This window comes from Atractosteus spatula, chromosome 11, assembly GCF_055471065.1.
Source record: "Atractosteus spatula isolate fAtrSpa1 chromosome 11, fAtrSpa1.hap1, whole genome shotgun sequence".
In the NCBI taxonomy this organism is placed as follows: domain Eukaryota; kingdom Metazoa; phylum Chordata; class Actinopteri; order Semionotiformes; family Lepisosteidae; genus Atractosteus; species Atractosteus spatula.
Genome location: NC_142716.1, coordinates 11,686,031 through 11,701,735, shown reverse-complemented (window position 1 = coordinate 11,701,735; position 15,705 = coordinate 11,686,031). Strand labels below are relative to the sequence as shown.

The following is a 15,705-nucleotide window of genomic DNA, read 5'->3' as shown; positions in this document are numbered from 1 at the left end:
GGGGGGAAGGATTCTTTTTATGTTTATTGGAAGTGAAATGAGTACTTTTCCAGGTATGCTGTGGTAATTTTTTAATTCCAAACAGAGATGTTATCGTGTACTCTAAGGCAAGTTGCAGACGCAGAGTGGAGGACGTTATTTTAATTGCCCTCATTGAGGTTTTGCTACTTTTGAAAATGTAACTTGTGAATGAGTGACTTCATCTTTTTTTAAAAAAAGAATTTGTGTAATTCATGTTACTTTAAACCAAACAAGTTTAATATACCATGTCTTCACCAGAGAAACCTGAGTGTAATAGACATGATTTGTGATAACTACAGTAATACAGTACTGTGAACATTACTCCTTGTCCATTCCTGACTGGGGGATGGGATTATTCACTGGGCCACCAGTGGGACTACAGTGATGTCAAACAAATTGAGCTCAATGGGCCAAATGTTCTCATCAATGGCCTTTCTGGGGAAAAAAAAACCAACCAAAAAACAATGTTAAAATTCTTTGGATAGGAAATGCACAGCTTCATTTAGTTGTACTCTTTTGGTTATTATTCTTAAGACATCCTTAAAGATCAGACTTCACATCGAAAAAGTAATGTGCTGTAAAAACTTTGTACATATGACCTTATAAAGTAAAATATTGCCAGTACAATTCTTCAGAAGTGATTACTTAGTCATTTATATCTGAGTATTGATTAAGAAAAGAAGAATAATCTGAAAGGGATTCTACCAATATAGACTTTTGAGAAATCATTTTTTTAAGCCCAATAGGTGTGTAGTATATCATAGCACAGTAGACAAAAGAGAATTCCTGACCTCTGACAAATATTAATCTGCCCTCCTGGGTGGACAAGTTACACTAAAGAGCTTAGGTGAACCTCACTTTTTTTTCCTTCTTAAATCTCAGAATCGTAAAGGTACAAATTAGGCTTTAGCTTTGCACTATAAAATTTATATGAGGCATATACTGTACCATATGTGAAGCGGCAGTGTTAATGCATGAATTTAAAATTTTTATTCTTTTTGATTTATGACCATTCCAGAATTCAAATTAAATCAAATGGTCCTTCATTTGCATGCACTTACAGAATATTGCATGTGCTGTGTTTGTTTTTAAATGCATAGAGGGCCGATATGCACCCCATTGACATCAAACAACCCTCTGATATGCAAATAGAGTGTTGGGAAGAATAGATCCACAGGCTTTGTTTGGATGCGGGCCAAGGTTCTTGTGCTGAATATTACATTCAGGATCGGTTGAATTATTTGCATGAAAGCGGGTTAAAATAAGAAAAGTAAAAAGAAACACAATGGAGTAATCAAGCGCAGTGAAATACTTACAGGTTGATTCCATTATCTACCAGTGCCTATATATCATTTTGTATAGACTAATAACTGTCAATAGAAAATGTAAATTAATTTAAGTACCTTAATCTTCTATGTATGATATATAATAGAATAATTTTATAAATAGGCAGGTAGTGCAACATAAGAAATCTAAGAAAATATTGTATCTGATCAAGATATTATGTATTGCATGATTTGAAATGATAGCTTATAATTAATTATAATTAAGACCCATTACCTGATGTTGTATATCCTTATCAAATATATTGCTGTCTCAGTTCTCTCAGTTTCTACAATGTGTCAAATTAATATCGGGCATTTTCTGGTTTGTAGGAATTGTTTAAGATACTGTCATTAGACTGTTTCAGTTTAGTAACAAAAAACATTTAAAAAATCAATTCAGCTTGTGCTGCTTATTTTTAAAATGTTCCTTTAAAACATGCCATTCATTTAATTTTTCCTGTTTTCCTCCAGTAGTAGCAATAGTAGAGCAATAAAGTTGTTATAGGGTGTACAGTATAGTATATTGTAATGTTACCCTTGACCATCAAAACCTGCTTGGACAAGGGCGTCTAGAGCAATATTGGCGCATGCACCATTCAGGGTTCAGTTTTGACCTAAGTCTTTTAAAAACAGACATGCTGTCTGTCTGGAAGATGAAAACAACAAAAGCATCCTCTAAAAGTGTAATAATAATTTTTACAATGAGGAAATATCTTTCTACACAATGAATTAATCCGCCATCTTATGCCAAAATGACTGTAGTTAACGCATAATTTGGACGCTTTTCTGGGGTGGGGGGTCCTGTGGAAGGGTGTAATGAGACACAGAGATAGACCCATCTGTGGTATGGATAATTGACATAATACAGTGAGATCATTTTTCTATAAACTCCATTATTTTGCATTCTTTTCACATTAGATTATATTATAGCATCCTGCTGAGTAAGTTCTGTTTTAGTGAAGCTTAAGTGGCCTCCTTTTTTTTTCTTTGAAGAGGCAAGAAAATATGCCAGACCCGAAAAGAATATTTTGCTACAACTAGACACAGTGGAAAAGTTTGAGAGTGTGGGTTATTTTATGCACCAAGGAGTTACACACCAGATGTGAGCATTTGAAAATAACCACAAAAATGGATTTTCAGAGAATTCATGTGCTTTCCATTGCAGCGTGTTCAAAATGAGAAGGTTTTTTAATAAAGGTCATGGAGTGAAAGTTCTGCCTTAAATTAAAGAAAAGAGACATTTTGGTGTTGGGGAGACAATTAAAAGATGTTTGCTTAGTACACAAGCAATAGCGGATTTTGGCTAAGTAATACAGCACTTATCATTAAACTTTACTGACGAGTGTACTGCAGATGAAAGTCTTGACAAGTTATTGGAATATGAAGTGGGAGTAAATAAGCTATAAGTATTTTTTATTAAAAAATTGCATTAAAAGTTATATTTTTGGTCATTTTTTGTACCTCTTGTTTTTGTTTTGAGCACTTGACATGCTGTCTTACATCTTAAAGCCTTCTGCTTCCTGTTAAAAAAGTAATATATTTTTCATATGCTATTAGCAGAGGTGCAGTGTAACTAATTAATAAAAATGTTGTCATAATGCCGTTTTTTTTTTACTTTGTTCTGTTGACACCTTAAGCTTTCACTATTTTCTTTCTTACAGCATTTCAAGAAACAGAAGAGGTTAATTCCAGAGAGGACAGTCTGGAAGTATTTTGTTCAACTTTGCAGTGCCTTGGAACACATGCATTCTCGGCGTGTCATGCACAGAGGTATTTCAGTCAAAGAAATATGCTGAAAAAACATTAAGACCTTAGGATACACTGTTTACATGTCGTGAAGTATACATCTCTTTCCTAGACCTCTAATATATATATAATACTAATAGCATTGTGAAGTTTTCTGGTACTGTTCTCCAAGTAATAGTTTACCAATAGTATATTTGCCTGTGGTGGTTTTGCAGTTGTCATAGGGGGCATGATTGTATCAATTTTAAAAAACACAGTGGGGCAAGTAAACAAATCATTTTGTTTTTAGTTCAATAATTTCCCCTAAACTGCTTGCACCAAGAATTGATTGAAATGTTTACATTTTTTTGCTGAGGTAGCAACCTTTAAATCCTTAGTTCTTGGGCAAGTCCATTTACAGCTGAGTCCACTGAGTTGAGCTAAAATTAAAAATTAATATTCTCTTCAGCAGCTGAGAAAAAAAGACTTGTTGCAGACTTGCAATTAATAAGCTGCAAACAAGTGGTAGGCTATAGTGAATATGAAATTAACTAATTGCTTGTTTGTTGCATTTTTTACATAACATTTTTAGTTCACTTCACTGATAAAAAAACTGAAACTTGGAACAGTATAGTCAAATGTATGAGCAACAGATAATTCTGAACAAAATGATATGCGCTTGTAAAACTCTTCATCTTATATATTTAAGTGTTATATATTTATCCTAATTAAATGATGACTCTGAAAGTACTTCAGAATCCAGGTAACAAATTAGATTGGATTTTTCATATATTTCAATATTCATAACATTTAAAAAAAATGAAATTTTCATCCCTTGCGTAAATTCATGTATATACAGTGTTAGGAGCTTTCAAACTTTATTTTAATAGCTGGAGCTTCTAAATCCACTGAAACTGTAAGCTCCCTTCTGCTTATTTCATCATCTGTCATGAGCTTTACCATTCCACCAGGTATAGACTGGGGCGCTTGGTGATCTTGTCACAGATGTCTTGTGTGACATTTGTGAGCTTCCAGAAAACCAGTCCGTGCCTTTCAGAGTGCTTGTCCTTTCCATGAGAATCCAGCTGTGCCAGCTATGGCTTCTGACTCTTGGAAAGAGATCATTTTAATTTACAATCAGGAATGTGGGACCCTACGTATTATTAATTGTGAAAGTCGGCATAGATCATTTTTATCAGAATCACTTTATGTCGTCTTGTGTTCAACAGCTGTAGAAAAATAAAACACTTTAACAAGGCGTGAAATATCAGCCCAGAAGCTACGTTTCTAAACGTCATGTTGCATTCCCAGCCAAGGTTATATGAAAATGTCCACTAACTGTATGGGATAATTTTTTTTTTTCCATGCAACTCCACCTTGACTCATCCAAGTACTAATCAAATTGTATTAAAGAAACTGTGCTTCTGGGTATATTTACCTCCTGAGATGTTAAACAGAAATAACAAAGGATGGGTGTCTCATTCAATGTGGCAATGTTATTTATTCCCCCAGTGTTCAATTCATGAGCCTCTGATGGTGAATGACTTCATTGGTCACTATTACTGGTCATTCAAACATGTCACAGGCTTGAAGAGTGAAATTCAGTATTTGAAATGGTGTAGAAGTAGCGTAACTGCCACATTGAATTTGAAGTCCTGTTTGGAAGAACAGCATGTGATGACAAAGTTGTAGTAAAGTAAGATTTTTCTCTAGTTTTTGGAATTAATCTTCCACCATGCCGTTAAAAAAATAAAGCTCACGTTTGTTTAATTTTAGTTTTAACAAAAGTAAAACTAGTATGTAAGGCTTTCATTATCTGTCATGTCACAAAGGGCTGATGGCTTCTTTTAAAATTGTATGCGGAATCTTTAAAATTTGTTGCTTTCACGTGGCAAATGCAATGATTTAACAGCTTATTTACACACAAAACAATGTGGTGTGCTTAATGCAGAAACACATGCTTCCAATCATAGAACCTCCAGTTTATTGCTAGAAGCGGGTGTCTATCACTTCCCCTCATAAGTTCGGTTCTTACATCCAGCAGATGTTCACACGTCTTATCGTGAAACAAATGGTCTCGAAAGTCCATTTTTTAGCTCTGTCAATATTAAGCAGCAGTACTTAACAGTGTATTATTTAAAGTGCATAATTTAGCCTTTGCTGTTGGCTTTGTCTTCTTTGTTTCTGGCTAGTTGTGTACTGTAACGGGCAAATATGGTGTTCAGTTTGCATACTCAATCATGCTTTTTTTTCTTCATTCTTTATAGATATAAAACCAGCTAATGTGTTCATTACTGCCACTGGGGTAGTAAAATTAGGAGACCTGGGACTTGGTAGGTTCTTCAGCTCCAAGACTACAGCAGCACATTCTTTAGGTAAGGAAGCATTTTAAAATGTTGCACGGAGTAGACGGATGATTTAATTACAAAAGCTGGATGTGTTTCATTATATCACTCAGACTAAAAACATGTGTGTTATAAAAACCTCCTGCAGCCCTAGGCAAACCTTACAAACCAGTGCTGGGTATATCCATTTCATTGAGCAGTTAAGGCTTTCCTGTTGCCTTGACCTCTGACCTATTCACAGATGATGTCTGGATGTAACAAGCCTGGCCTTGCTACTGCTGTACAATTTTGATTGCACAAGAGTGCAATAAAGCACCATGCAGACGATGATGAATGGCTACAAGCAGATCTCTTGCTGGGCTGACCTGTTGATCCTTCAAGGAATAAGAAACTGTTATGACATATGTTGATTTAGTTTTATACATTTAAAATATCTGATGGGTAATAAATATGGGATGGCATTGATATAATTATTCAATAAGTTTGATGAAACAATAAATGGGACATTGTGTCAAATTCTATAACTGTTTATATTTCAGATAACCTGTTGTTTAAAAAGAATTTAAGATTTTTACAGTTTGTTAACAACCTATTTTAGTTGCTTTATGACTGTGTGTATTAGAAAAAATTCACTTTGTGGGTTCCATTTATCTTACGGCCATCTCATCACGAAGTTTCTATCATTTCAAATGTGTTGTTTTTGTATAAAATGTGTAGAATTCACAAAAGTTCAAGATCTTGAAAGTTCTTACAAGTTCATGTATAGTGTATAGCATCTCCACACAATCTTTTCTTTTAAAAGCAAACTTTTGCCAATCTCGACATAAAATGAAATGTATTATTTAGTTAGTGTTCAAGTAAAATTTGGGTCCATTTTAATAGAACTTGTATGCAATTTCTTTGCCTTTGTTTACTGTACAATATCAAGAAACCAGTCTGACCTTTGTTTTTTAGCTCGCATGTGTGGAGAACATTTTATAAATTATGTAGATGTCTCTGTTTTTCACATATCATTTCCCTGTTTTCTATATGGGGAGAGTTAAACATTTGCAGATAACATAATATAGTCTTATTTGTGTCACTTTGTATTATCTTTTTCCAGGTGGACAACCTTTGCCTTTCGATAATTGAAAAGGCTGTTTGTTTTTAATTGTGGTCAGATCTCTGGGACAGTGTTTTTTTTGTCGTGTTAAAAAGATTAACTCCTGTTAATCTTGCAGAACATCATCCGATAAAAAAGAAACTAATTTGCTGGTGCAATAAAACTAGAGAACATAGCCCCCTCTTCTGGTAACCTTGGTAAATTTTTGTGCTCTGTTCCAAAAATGCATTTGTGTGATGCATAATGATTCAAAGCTCGGTAGTAGCTCATGAAGTCATTTTAATAGACTTGCTCGATTAATTTGCCTTTTAAAATGATTTGCCCCACAGTAACTGATCTGAGGTGGATGAACTTTTCATTTTCTTAAAGGACAACCTCTTTGTTAATTTATTACAAAAATGTATTATAGTGCCAGGTTCAAAAGATCGTGTGCATTTTAAAAATCATTTAGGCTACCGTGAATTCCAAACAAACTCTGCGTTTGAATTGTAGTGGTTTGAGTTTTGGCTTATAAATAAAATGTTACTGCTATTGTTAATATATAATATAATTAATATTTTAATGTATTGAAGATTTTTTTAATTGGTTTCTTAATTTGCCTATATGAGCTTTGGCTTTGACTTGCATCTCACCCCAAAAATATTAGATGTTATTAGCTTTGCAGATCCATACCTAACAAAATATTTTCTATTCTTTATTTATAGAAACCCTTTTAGTCGCTCTTTAATGTTCTAATCGCACCCCAGTCTCCACTCATATACACTTTATTAATACAAAACGCAGGCTGAATGGCCTTAAAAATGACTTTTAATCAGTTACATGCATCTTCCCTTTGTTGCTTTTGCCCTTCTTGAACAGTAATTTGATCAAAGGTAAATGTTTTAACGTGCACAAACACATTTGGCTGAAATGGAACATCTAATTTTTGTGTGTGTTTTTGTTTAAGATCCGATGGCTCTTATTGTAAGATGCAGTCTGTGCTAAGCTTTGCTGTGCAGGGGTATGAAATTCATGAGTTTCTACATGGCAGGTTAAATTCACCCAGGGGCATAGAGACCCTGTATCTGCCTTTCCCTTTGGGCGAGTAGACTAAAGCCTCTCTCTGCAGGGGGGCTGACAGTTTTAGCTGTAATGAGACAAACCTCCACTGTAGAACACTAGGGTGTGTAGTGTATGGGGGTCCAGGAAGCTGTGCTATGTGCCTGTCAATTCTCTGCTTTAGAAGCTGAGTCTTACCCTTTTAACTCTCTCTTTCAGTATCTCAGCCGCCTGCAGATACAAACTAAAAAATCTTACTTATCTTAGCATTTTGAGCCAGGGGCTTCTTCCCCTTTAAATTAAGGGAGGAGAAAAAAGGAACAAAAGAGAGCCGTTAGAAAAAAATATATTCGTGAAAAAGAAATGATTAAAAACAGAGTTGAAATCATTGGTAATCCAGGATCTATACATTTACATTTAACAACAGAAATTAGAAAAAAACCTACTAATTACCTTAAAGTATTATCACCGCACACATATTCCAGAGTTAGAATGCCATTGTGTTTGATTATCTTTTATTACTTTAATTGATGGTAGCTCCTTTCTTGGTCATAATAAGCGCTTAAAAGATGCTTTTTATTGATTGCAGTAATTTTGGTTTAGAAACAAATCCCACATCATCTACCAAGCCGAATTCATTGTATCACTTTTTTCATTAAATTAAAACTCTCCACAGAGTCATCGCTGTGACGCGTTGCTCTCATTTCCAGAAAATACATCATTGTCGTTATTAGTAATAAGAAGAATCAATCCCAACATGTATTTCAATTATTGGCATGAATAAATAATGTTTTAATTAGGTATGCATATAGAATGTGACTAGCTTCAGCTTTTTATACAATTATTTGCATAAAGAAAGAGTATTCTTTTTAATCATGTAATAATGAATGTTAAGGGACTTTGTTCAAGCAGTACCAGGAGACACTTAAATTTGCAAAAACTTTGCATAATGACCAATTTGAATAATGCTCTTCAACTTAATATGGTGTCGATGAGCAATTTTTTTTCTGTTAGATTATAGATAATATTTTAGCATTTAAAAAAAAACTTGTTTTCATTGGAAACAAGTGTTAGAGAAGAATTAAAAATATTGTACACATTTTTAGGTGCTTCATTGCAGTCATTAAAAGAAGCAGTTTGGTGATACTTGATAATTCCTTCAAACTCAATTCAGGAGCTGTAAATTGATTCTCTGTGTATTCTTTATCATAAGAGGTGTGAAGGGTTAATGTTGAATAATTCTGTTTCTCTGAACAATGGTGTTTATTTTTCTGTGCTGTGCTTTATATCTTAGTGTTGTTTGTCTTTGAATTTCTTTCACTTGATGGCCACGTGAGATTTTAGTCAGTATTGAATTTAAGGTGTTGTACAAGGGCTAAACTTTATAAACTGCAAGCGTTTATCTGTATTTTTCCTATCATCAATCTTTCACAGTCTTGTCCACCCCCCCTAATGTATCTGAAGGCTTCTTTTAGCTGCTGATAGGAATTTCTTTGCTTTCAGTAAACTAGGAACCTTCAAACTTCAGTGTTTTACCTGCCCCCTGTGGATTTCCTACAGCGGCCTGCCTGTACCTTCACCTCACTGCCAGTTATGTGTGTTTCAGTCTTTTTGTAATGAAATGGGTGTATCTTTAACTCAAGTCTCATCCTAAATGTTTTCCTATTTTAAAACCCAACACATTACAGATGTAAGGGATATTCTTAAGTGCCTTCCTTTTTCTCCTTTACTGATCCGGATGTTTTTTTCATTTGTAGAATTCTGTTTTGTATCAAGCATTATGTATTATAAAAAAAACCTGTCATTGGTAGATAATATTCTTTGTTTATATTTACTGTGGTATGTGTGTGTTTGTTGATTTGAAAAATGCCAAAGTGGTTGGTTATACTGTACCTTTCACAAAGAGTTAAATAAGTTAATTATTGATAGATTCTCTTCAAAAATATCTGTATTTCTGGCATTTCCCTTCCCAGTTCTTTTGTACATAGCATCAGAACTATGTTTTTATTTTATTAATGGCAACTACAAGCCATTAAATTGAGTTCAACTCTAAAAGTAACATTTTAGCCAAATGCTGTTCAGTTTGTGGTACAGGACTATGAGTGTTCAATCACAGTATTAAGAGTGCAATGCTCAATTGATTTAAAAAAGACAACACAGCAACAAATTACAGATCTCATAACATTTGTTCCACATATTAGGACTGAAAAAGTCAAGGCAAATGGTAAACATGCTTTAAACCTGTGGTTGGTTGTTTTGTGCATATCTAAATTTCTGTTTTCTAAATATTTTAACTCTGGTTGAAGCATGAAAATGTAAAAATGAAAATAAGGTCCAATCTAGGAAGCCCATTGCACCTTCTGGTGGTAGAAAGCTGCTACTGCATGCGCACCTGGATGCTGCACATTGTAACCTTCTGATTACCTTCATTAACCTTCTGATCTGAGCATCTCATCCAGCCAGTTGAAAGAAGCCAAATTTTATAAAATGACTGCATAGCATGTTCCTGCCTGGATTAACCTAGAAGAGTGGAAGTGATTTTCCCTCATACAAATGAGGATATTACAGAAATCAATAAAAATAAAAATCTGCCTTTTAAGGCATTATAATAAAAGTGCAAAGAAGTGCCAGAATGTGCCCTGATCTTGAATGACTAATAATTGATCATTTCTGTTTGTTGTGGAAATGTATCATGACCACATGATCTCAGAAAGCTTTCACATAGCAAAGGGTTTGATTATTTTTTAAAGCTAGATTGCTGATCTCAACTTTCCATTTCTTTCCATGGGATATCTGTGCATTTTCAGTGACTTATTTCACAGCATCTTAAAGTTTATTTTGGTTAACTACTTCCACAGTTTCTCAACATACTGCAGATGGAAATTTCTGAAGAAATTATGGCTGTGTTCTATCCCAATTTTCTTGGTTTAGCATGCTTGAGTATGGAATAGTAAGTACTACACATCTTAAGATCCTTGAAGGTGCCTGTTTTTAAATTCAGAGTTTTAAATTCATTTTTGGTTTCAATTTCAGGCATATAATAAGTACATAAAATGGCTTTCTGAACTATGAGTTCAATAACCTGACTTCTGTTTTTCCTTTTTTGTTTCAGTGGGTACCCCTTATTACATGTCTCCAGAGAGGATACATGAAAATGGATATAACTTCAAATCTGACATATGGTCACTAGGCTGCTTGCTCTATGAGGTAAACTAAAATACCACCAACTCAGATGTATGGAGGCTTGTACATTTTCTAAGATGCAGCGCTTCCCATAGAATGTTTTGGTATTTATCATTTAATTAAAGTATCACTTTTTCATGAGGTAAGCAATGTAAAGAGGAAACCTGTAGTATATTTGACTTTTGCAAGAAAATTAAATTGACATTTACATATGTTTCAGATAACAAATACAGTTTTGCTAAGAAATTATATACTGCGACTCCAGTTCTTTCTTTAGAAAATACATAGACAGTGTTTTAAAATTGTACAGAAAAGTAAAACCAGAAGCTGCAGAAAGGAAGAACTATGTTTTTCTTTTCCCCTCAACTATAGCTAGAAATACATTTGAAACTTTACTTGGCAAAGGTCAGTTGGCTCTTACGATTGTCTGTTTATCTCCATTTTGGCAAAGTATCTGCTTACTCCAATAGAGGATTGATGAAGCTGGTGTGTTTCGCTGGTAAACTTTGCATTTATTTAGTAAGCTAATGTTGCTAGTCTTTAAGTGTACGGTATCCTACAGATGTATTCATATTTCCAATGGAATAGGTACAAAAATCATTCTATAACTGAAACATGCATCGATTGGTTAATGTGTCCTGCTGAAACAATTCAAAGTGTGTTATATTGCAGTCTTGATTATTGCATGGAGCAAAGTCTTATCTGTTCAAAGTAATTTAAGTTCAAAAAGCATGAGTGAGTTTGATTGAGGTTTGGAGATTTAGATGACCAGTCAGGAACATTTGGTGTGCAATTTACCATTTCTGTGTTGATTTGGATGTATACTTTGGATCATAGTCATACGGGAATGTCCATTGTCTAGAATCTTGACCCTCCCTCCCCCGACCTGGAGATAATTCACAACCGGCATAAGTATTTTCTCAAAATCAACTTTGCCTTTTTTATGTCATTAATGACATTACATTGATGAGCAAGCCCCAGAACTCCTATTTTAGTTCCATCTGACCATATAACATTATTCCAATTGTCATTCAAATGTGACAAATTGCAGTTCAGATTTTATGGTTCTTCCACATAAGAGGCTTTTTCTATGCAGTACTGAATGTTGTTAAATTTCAGTTTTGGACACTTTGTATCCTGAAGGTACCAGGCTAACTTAGAAGTCCCCAACTGCTGCCACTTGTATCCTCTTCTTGGTGGAGTTGACTATACTATGAGTCTTAAGTTTCTTATTCCTGAACAATACAGTGTAAAGTAGTAGATTCTGCTTTTTGTGGATTCTTTTGTAACCATCCCTCAACTTCTGGTGGTCAATAACCATTTGCGTTTGGTGCAATGCTTGATGGTGCATGTTACTACTAAAGGTTTACCACCTTTTATACCCCAGTAAAACCTATATATGAGGCCTCGATCTAGTTCTGAAAGAGCAGAAGGCTATTGTAGAGTTGTTTAAACTGCATTTTATTTCAAATCATATGTAGTGTAAATGTCACTCTTATGTTTTCTGTAATTCAGTTACAAGACAAATGTCTTTGTGCTTTGCACGGGTATTACGATTACAGTATAACATTTTTAGATTTGCTTCAAGCAAGACACATGATCCACTCCCAATCTATTATGGTTTTTTTCTTCCTGTTTCATCAGGGTTATGAAAAAAACCCTGAAGGGTATTGTATATAGTTTCAATCTGGACTGCCAATCCAAGATAGATGACCCTTTAATTTAAGGCTATTCTTTTTCAGAAATACACACATGGAATGTAGTAATTGTTTATTTTTTATTTCTTGTCGTTCATATGTCTTGTAGTCAGGTGATTGAGAGTCACTGCAGTATGTAGAATGAGGTATCGTAAAAATCAAAGCACTAGCAGTGAAAAGCTAAGAAGGTAAAATTAGTAAAAATCAAATAGGCCTATAACACAAACCCAAAAATAATGTTAATACTTGATGTTGCACTTGAATTCTTCATCATTTTTTGTAATTACAACTCCCAGGGTTCCTCAGACTGAGAACAGTAATTCAGATTTACTGTTATACAGGGACTTCTCATTACTTATTGGTTTCTTATAATGTAATAATCTTGCATTGTGCTTTCTTAAAAGTTAACAGAGGTTAGACAAGTAAATGAACACAAATGGAGTTCTGGAATTTACCACAAACTGCACTGTTGTGGCAGTAGACCTGTTTTAACCTGAGAGAATCGGCTCTTGCCACAACACATGACTTGAAAGAAAATAACTACCAACTCATGTGAGATAGGGTTACAAACACATACAGCTCTTTTGTAGTTACAGTTGTATGCAAAACTTTGGGCACCCCTGGCCAAATTACATGTTTTGTTGATTTTGTAAGTGAAAAGAAATTAACACAACCTCTGCAGTGACTTAAACTTGACATATTTCTGCGAATTGAAATGCACGGTTACTATTTATGTGCTGAATTTAAAAGATTGAAAAAAAATAAAACGGTAAATGTGGCATGTGCAAAAGTTTGGGCATCCTATCAGTCAGTACTTAGTAACACCCCCTTTGGCAGAAATCACAGCCTCCAAATGTTTCTTGTAGCCAGCTAACAGTGTTTCTATTCTTGCTTTAGGAATTTTTTTCCCATTCTTTCTTTGCAGAATGCTTCTAGTTCTGAAATATTCTTAGGTCGTCTTGCATGCACTGCGTGTTTGAGATCTACCCACAGATTTTCAATAATATTCAAGTCTGGGGACTGTAAAGGCCATTCCAAAACCTTAATCTTTCGTTTCTTGAAGTAGTTCATGGTTGGTTTTGAGGTATGTTTTGGATCATTGTCTTGTTGTAATATCCAACCTCTTTCCAGCTTCAGTTTCTTCACTGACTGTGGGACATTAGCTTCCAGGATTTGTTGATAGTTGAATCCATTCTTCCCTCTACCCACACAATATTTCCTGTGCCACTGGCTGCCACACAACCCCAAAGCATAATAGTTCCACCCCCATGCTTAACAGTTGGCAAGGTATTATTTTCTTCAAATGCTTCTCCTTTTTTTCTCCAAACGTACCTTTGGTGATGGTAGCCAAAGAGTTCAATTTTTAATTCATCAGACCACAGCACGTGGTTCCAAAATGCCTCTAGCTTATCTAAGTGTTGTGATGCATACTTCAGACGTTGACTTTTGTGATGAGATCGCAGGTAAGGTTTCCTTCTGATGACTCTTCCATGCAGATCATGTTTGTGCATGTTTGACCGGCACCACTACTCCTGTGCCAGCAAAACCTTCCTGCAGGTCCTTTGCAGTGATTCCTGACCAGTCTACAAGCAGTTCTATTGGAGATTTTTCTTGGTTTTCCAGATCTTGTCTTGACTTCAAGAGTTCCCCTTCACTTCCATTTCTTAATGATATTTCGGACAGTGGAAATTGTAAGCAAGAAGCGTTTAGATATCTTTTTATAGCCTTCCCCTGCTTTTTAAGAGTCAATTATCTTTATTTTCTAATCCTCAGTCTACTGCTTAAAGGAGCCCATGTTTGTTAAGTGTAAGCTCAACACCTTGAGAGGTTCAAAGAGTCAGAGTTTTGTGAAGCTCTGGAATTGTCATCACCCGACAATTAGATTCAGGCCTAACGAGTCAATTAAGTTCTGAGACCGTACAAAAAAATAACACTAGTGGATCAACTGGAAGGGTGCCCAAACTCTTGCACATGCCACATTTACTGTTTTATTTTTTTCAATCTGTTAAATTTAGCAAATACATAGTAACTGTGCATTCATATTTGCAGAAACATGTCAAGTTTAAGTTTGTTCGCTGCAGAGGTTGCAATAACTTCTTTTCACTTGGAAAATCAACAAAACATGTAATTTGGCCAGGGGTGCCCAAACATTTGCATAAAGCTGTATGCTAGTTCACATGTATTTTTGAACTGAAATACACCATACACAGTCCACTTATACAATTAAGACTATTAATATGTATAGAGAATTATATCAACTTAATTGTTGATCAGTTTGTTTCCATGGGCGTATTTTATATTTTTCTAATTTACATATGGAATGTTTTCATTTACTTTGCCATGTCTTAATTGTGTGGAGGTCAGTTTTGCAAACGGTAACAAATGACATTTTTTCAGAATGACCCAAATAAAGGCCTAACTGTTTCATATTTCTAGCTAAGAAATATTGAAATGTATTTACTATTTCCTGCAATTGTAAATACAATTATTGTATAATTGTATAGTCATAATTATATCAATGTAATTATTGTCTTTAGTCATCATAAAGTGGTGTAATGCAGTTGTAATTGATTGTTTAAAAAATTACTTATTGCAGTAAAATGCCTAGTTTAAAAGGAAGAACTTCATTTAGCTTATAATTTATACATTCTTATGACAAGATTGATGCCTCTCCATTAAACTAAATTGCCTTGTGCAAACACAGCATCTTTTAGCTCACAACAGAAGTCTAAACATTTCAAAATATCCCTTCCAGCCTCCAGCCGGTATAATGTTCTGATAGTACACAGTACCTGGTTAGTTGGTTTTCTGTTAAATTGTGTTGTTGCTGTAAAATGTCTTTCTTTTGTTCTGCACAGGAATCCTGTTATTCTTTTATGTCTGTGTTGTTAACACTTTATCTAAACAACATGGAAGAAGATGGAACCATGTTTTCATACAGTGTCATAATCAGCAGTAATTGATGTTCATGGGTAAATGCTATATTACTTAGAAGCTGGCCTACTACAGTAAAGGGTTGAGGGAAACCCAAGTGCTTGAAGTTTAAACTCGGGTAATCCGTTGGCTTTAAACAACTTTTGAACCCTTAATAATCAAAATAATAAAATAAAGTACAGCAGGCTCTAAGGCAATAGGTTACTTATTCCGAGTCACTGATTTCTCGGGCGCTAATGGTTTCACTTTCCTTTCTCCCAGTTATATGCTACTAATAGGGTGCCTGATTAGTGATGTGGGGATTAGTGGGGGGGGGGGGGGAGTAAGCCACAAGT

At 34.7% G+C, this 15,705-nt stretch overlaps 1 protein-coding gene across 2 annotated transcripts in view; it reads left to right on the top strand.

Annotated features, from left to right (window-relative positions):
• The window catches only part of nek7 (NIMA-related kinase 7), a 65,175-nt gene that overhangs the window by 31,118 nt on the left and 18,352 nt on the right, over nucleotides 1-15,705 (top strand). For both annotated transcript variants that reach the window (XM_088927772.1, XM_088927773.1), the window contains 3 exons: nucleotides 3,008-3,116; nucleotides 5,339-5,446; nucleotides 10,669-10,763. In XM_088927772.1, the coding sequence (XP_088783898.1) occupies nucleotides 3,008-3,116; nucleotides 5,339-5,446; nucleotides 10,669-10,763 (312 nt within the window). The remainder of the gene's footprint in view (nucleotides 1-3,007; nucleotides 3,117-5,338; nucleotides 5,447-10,668; nucleotides 10,764-15,705) is intronic.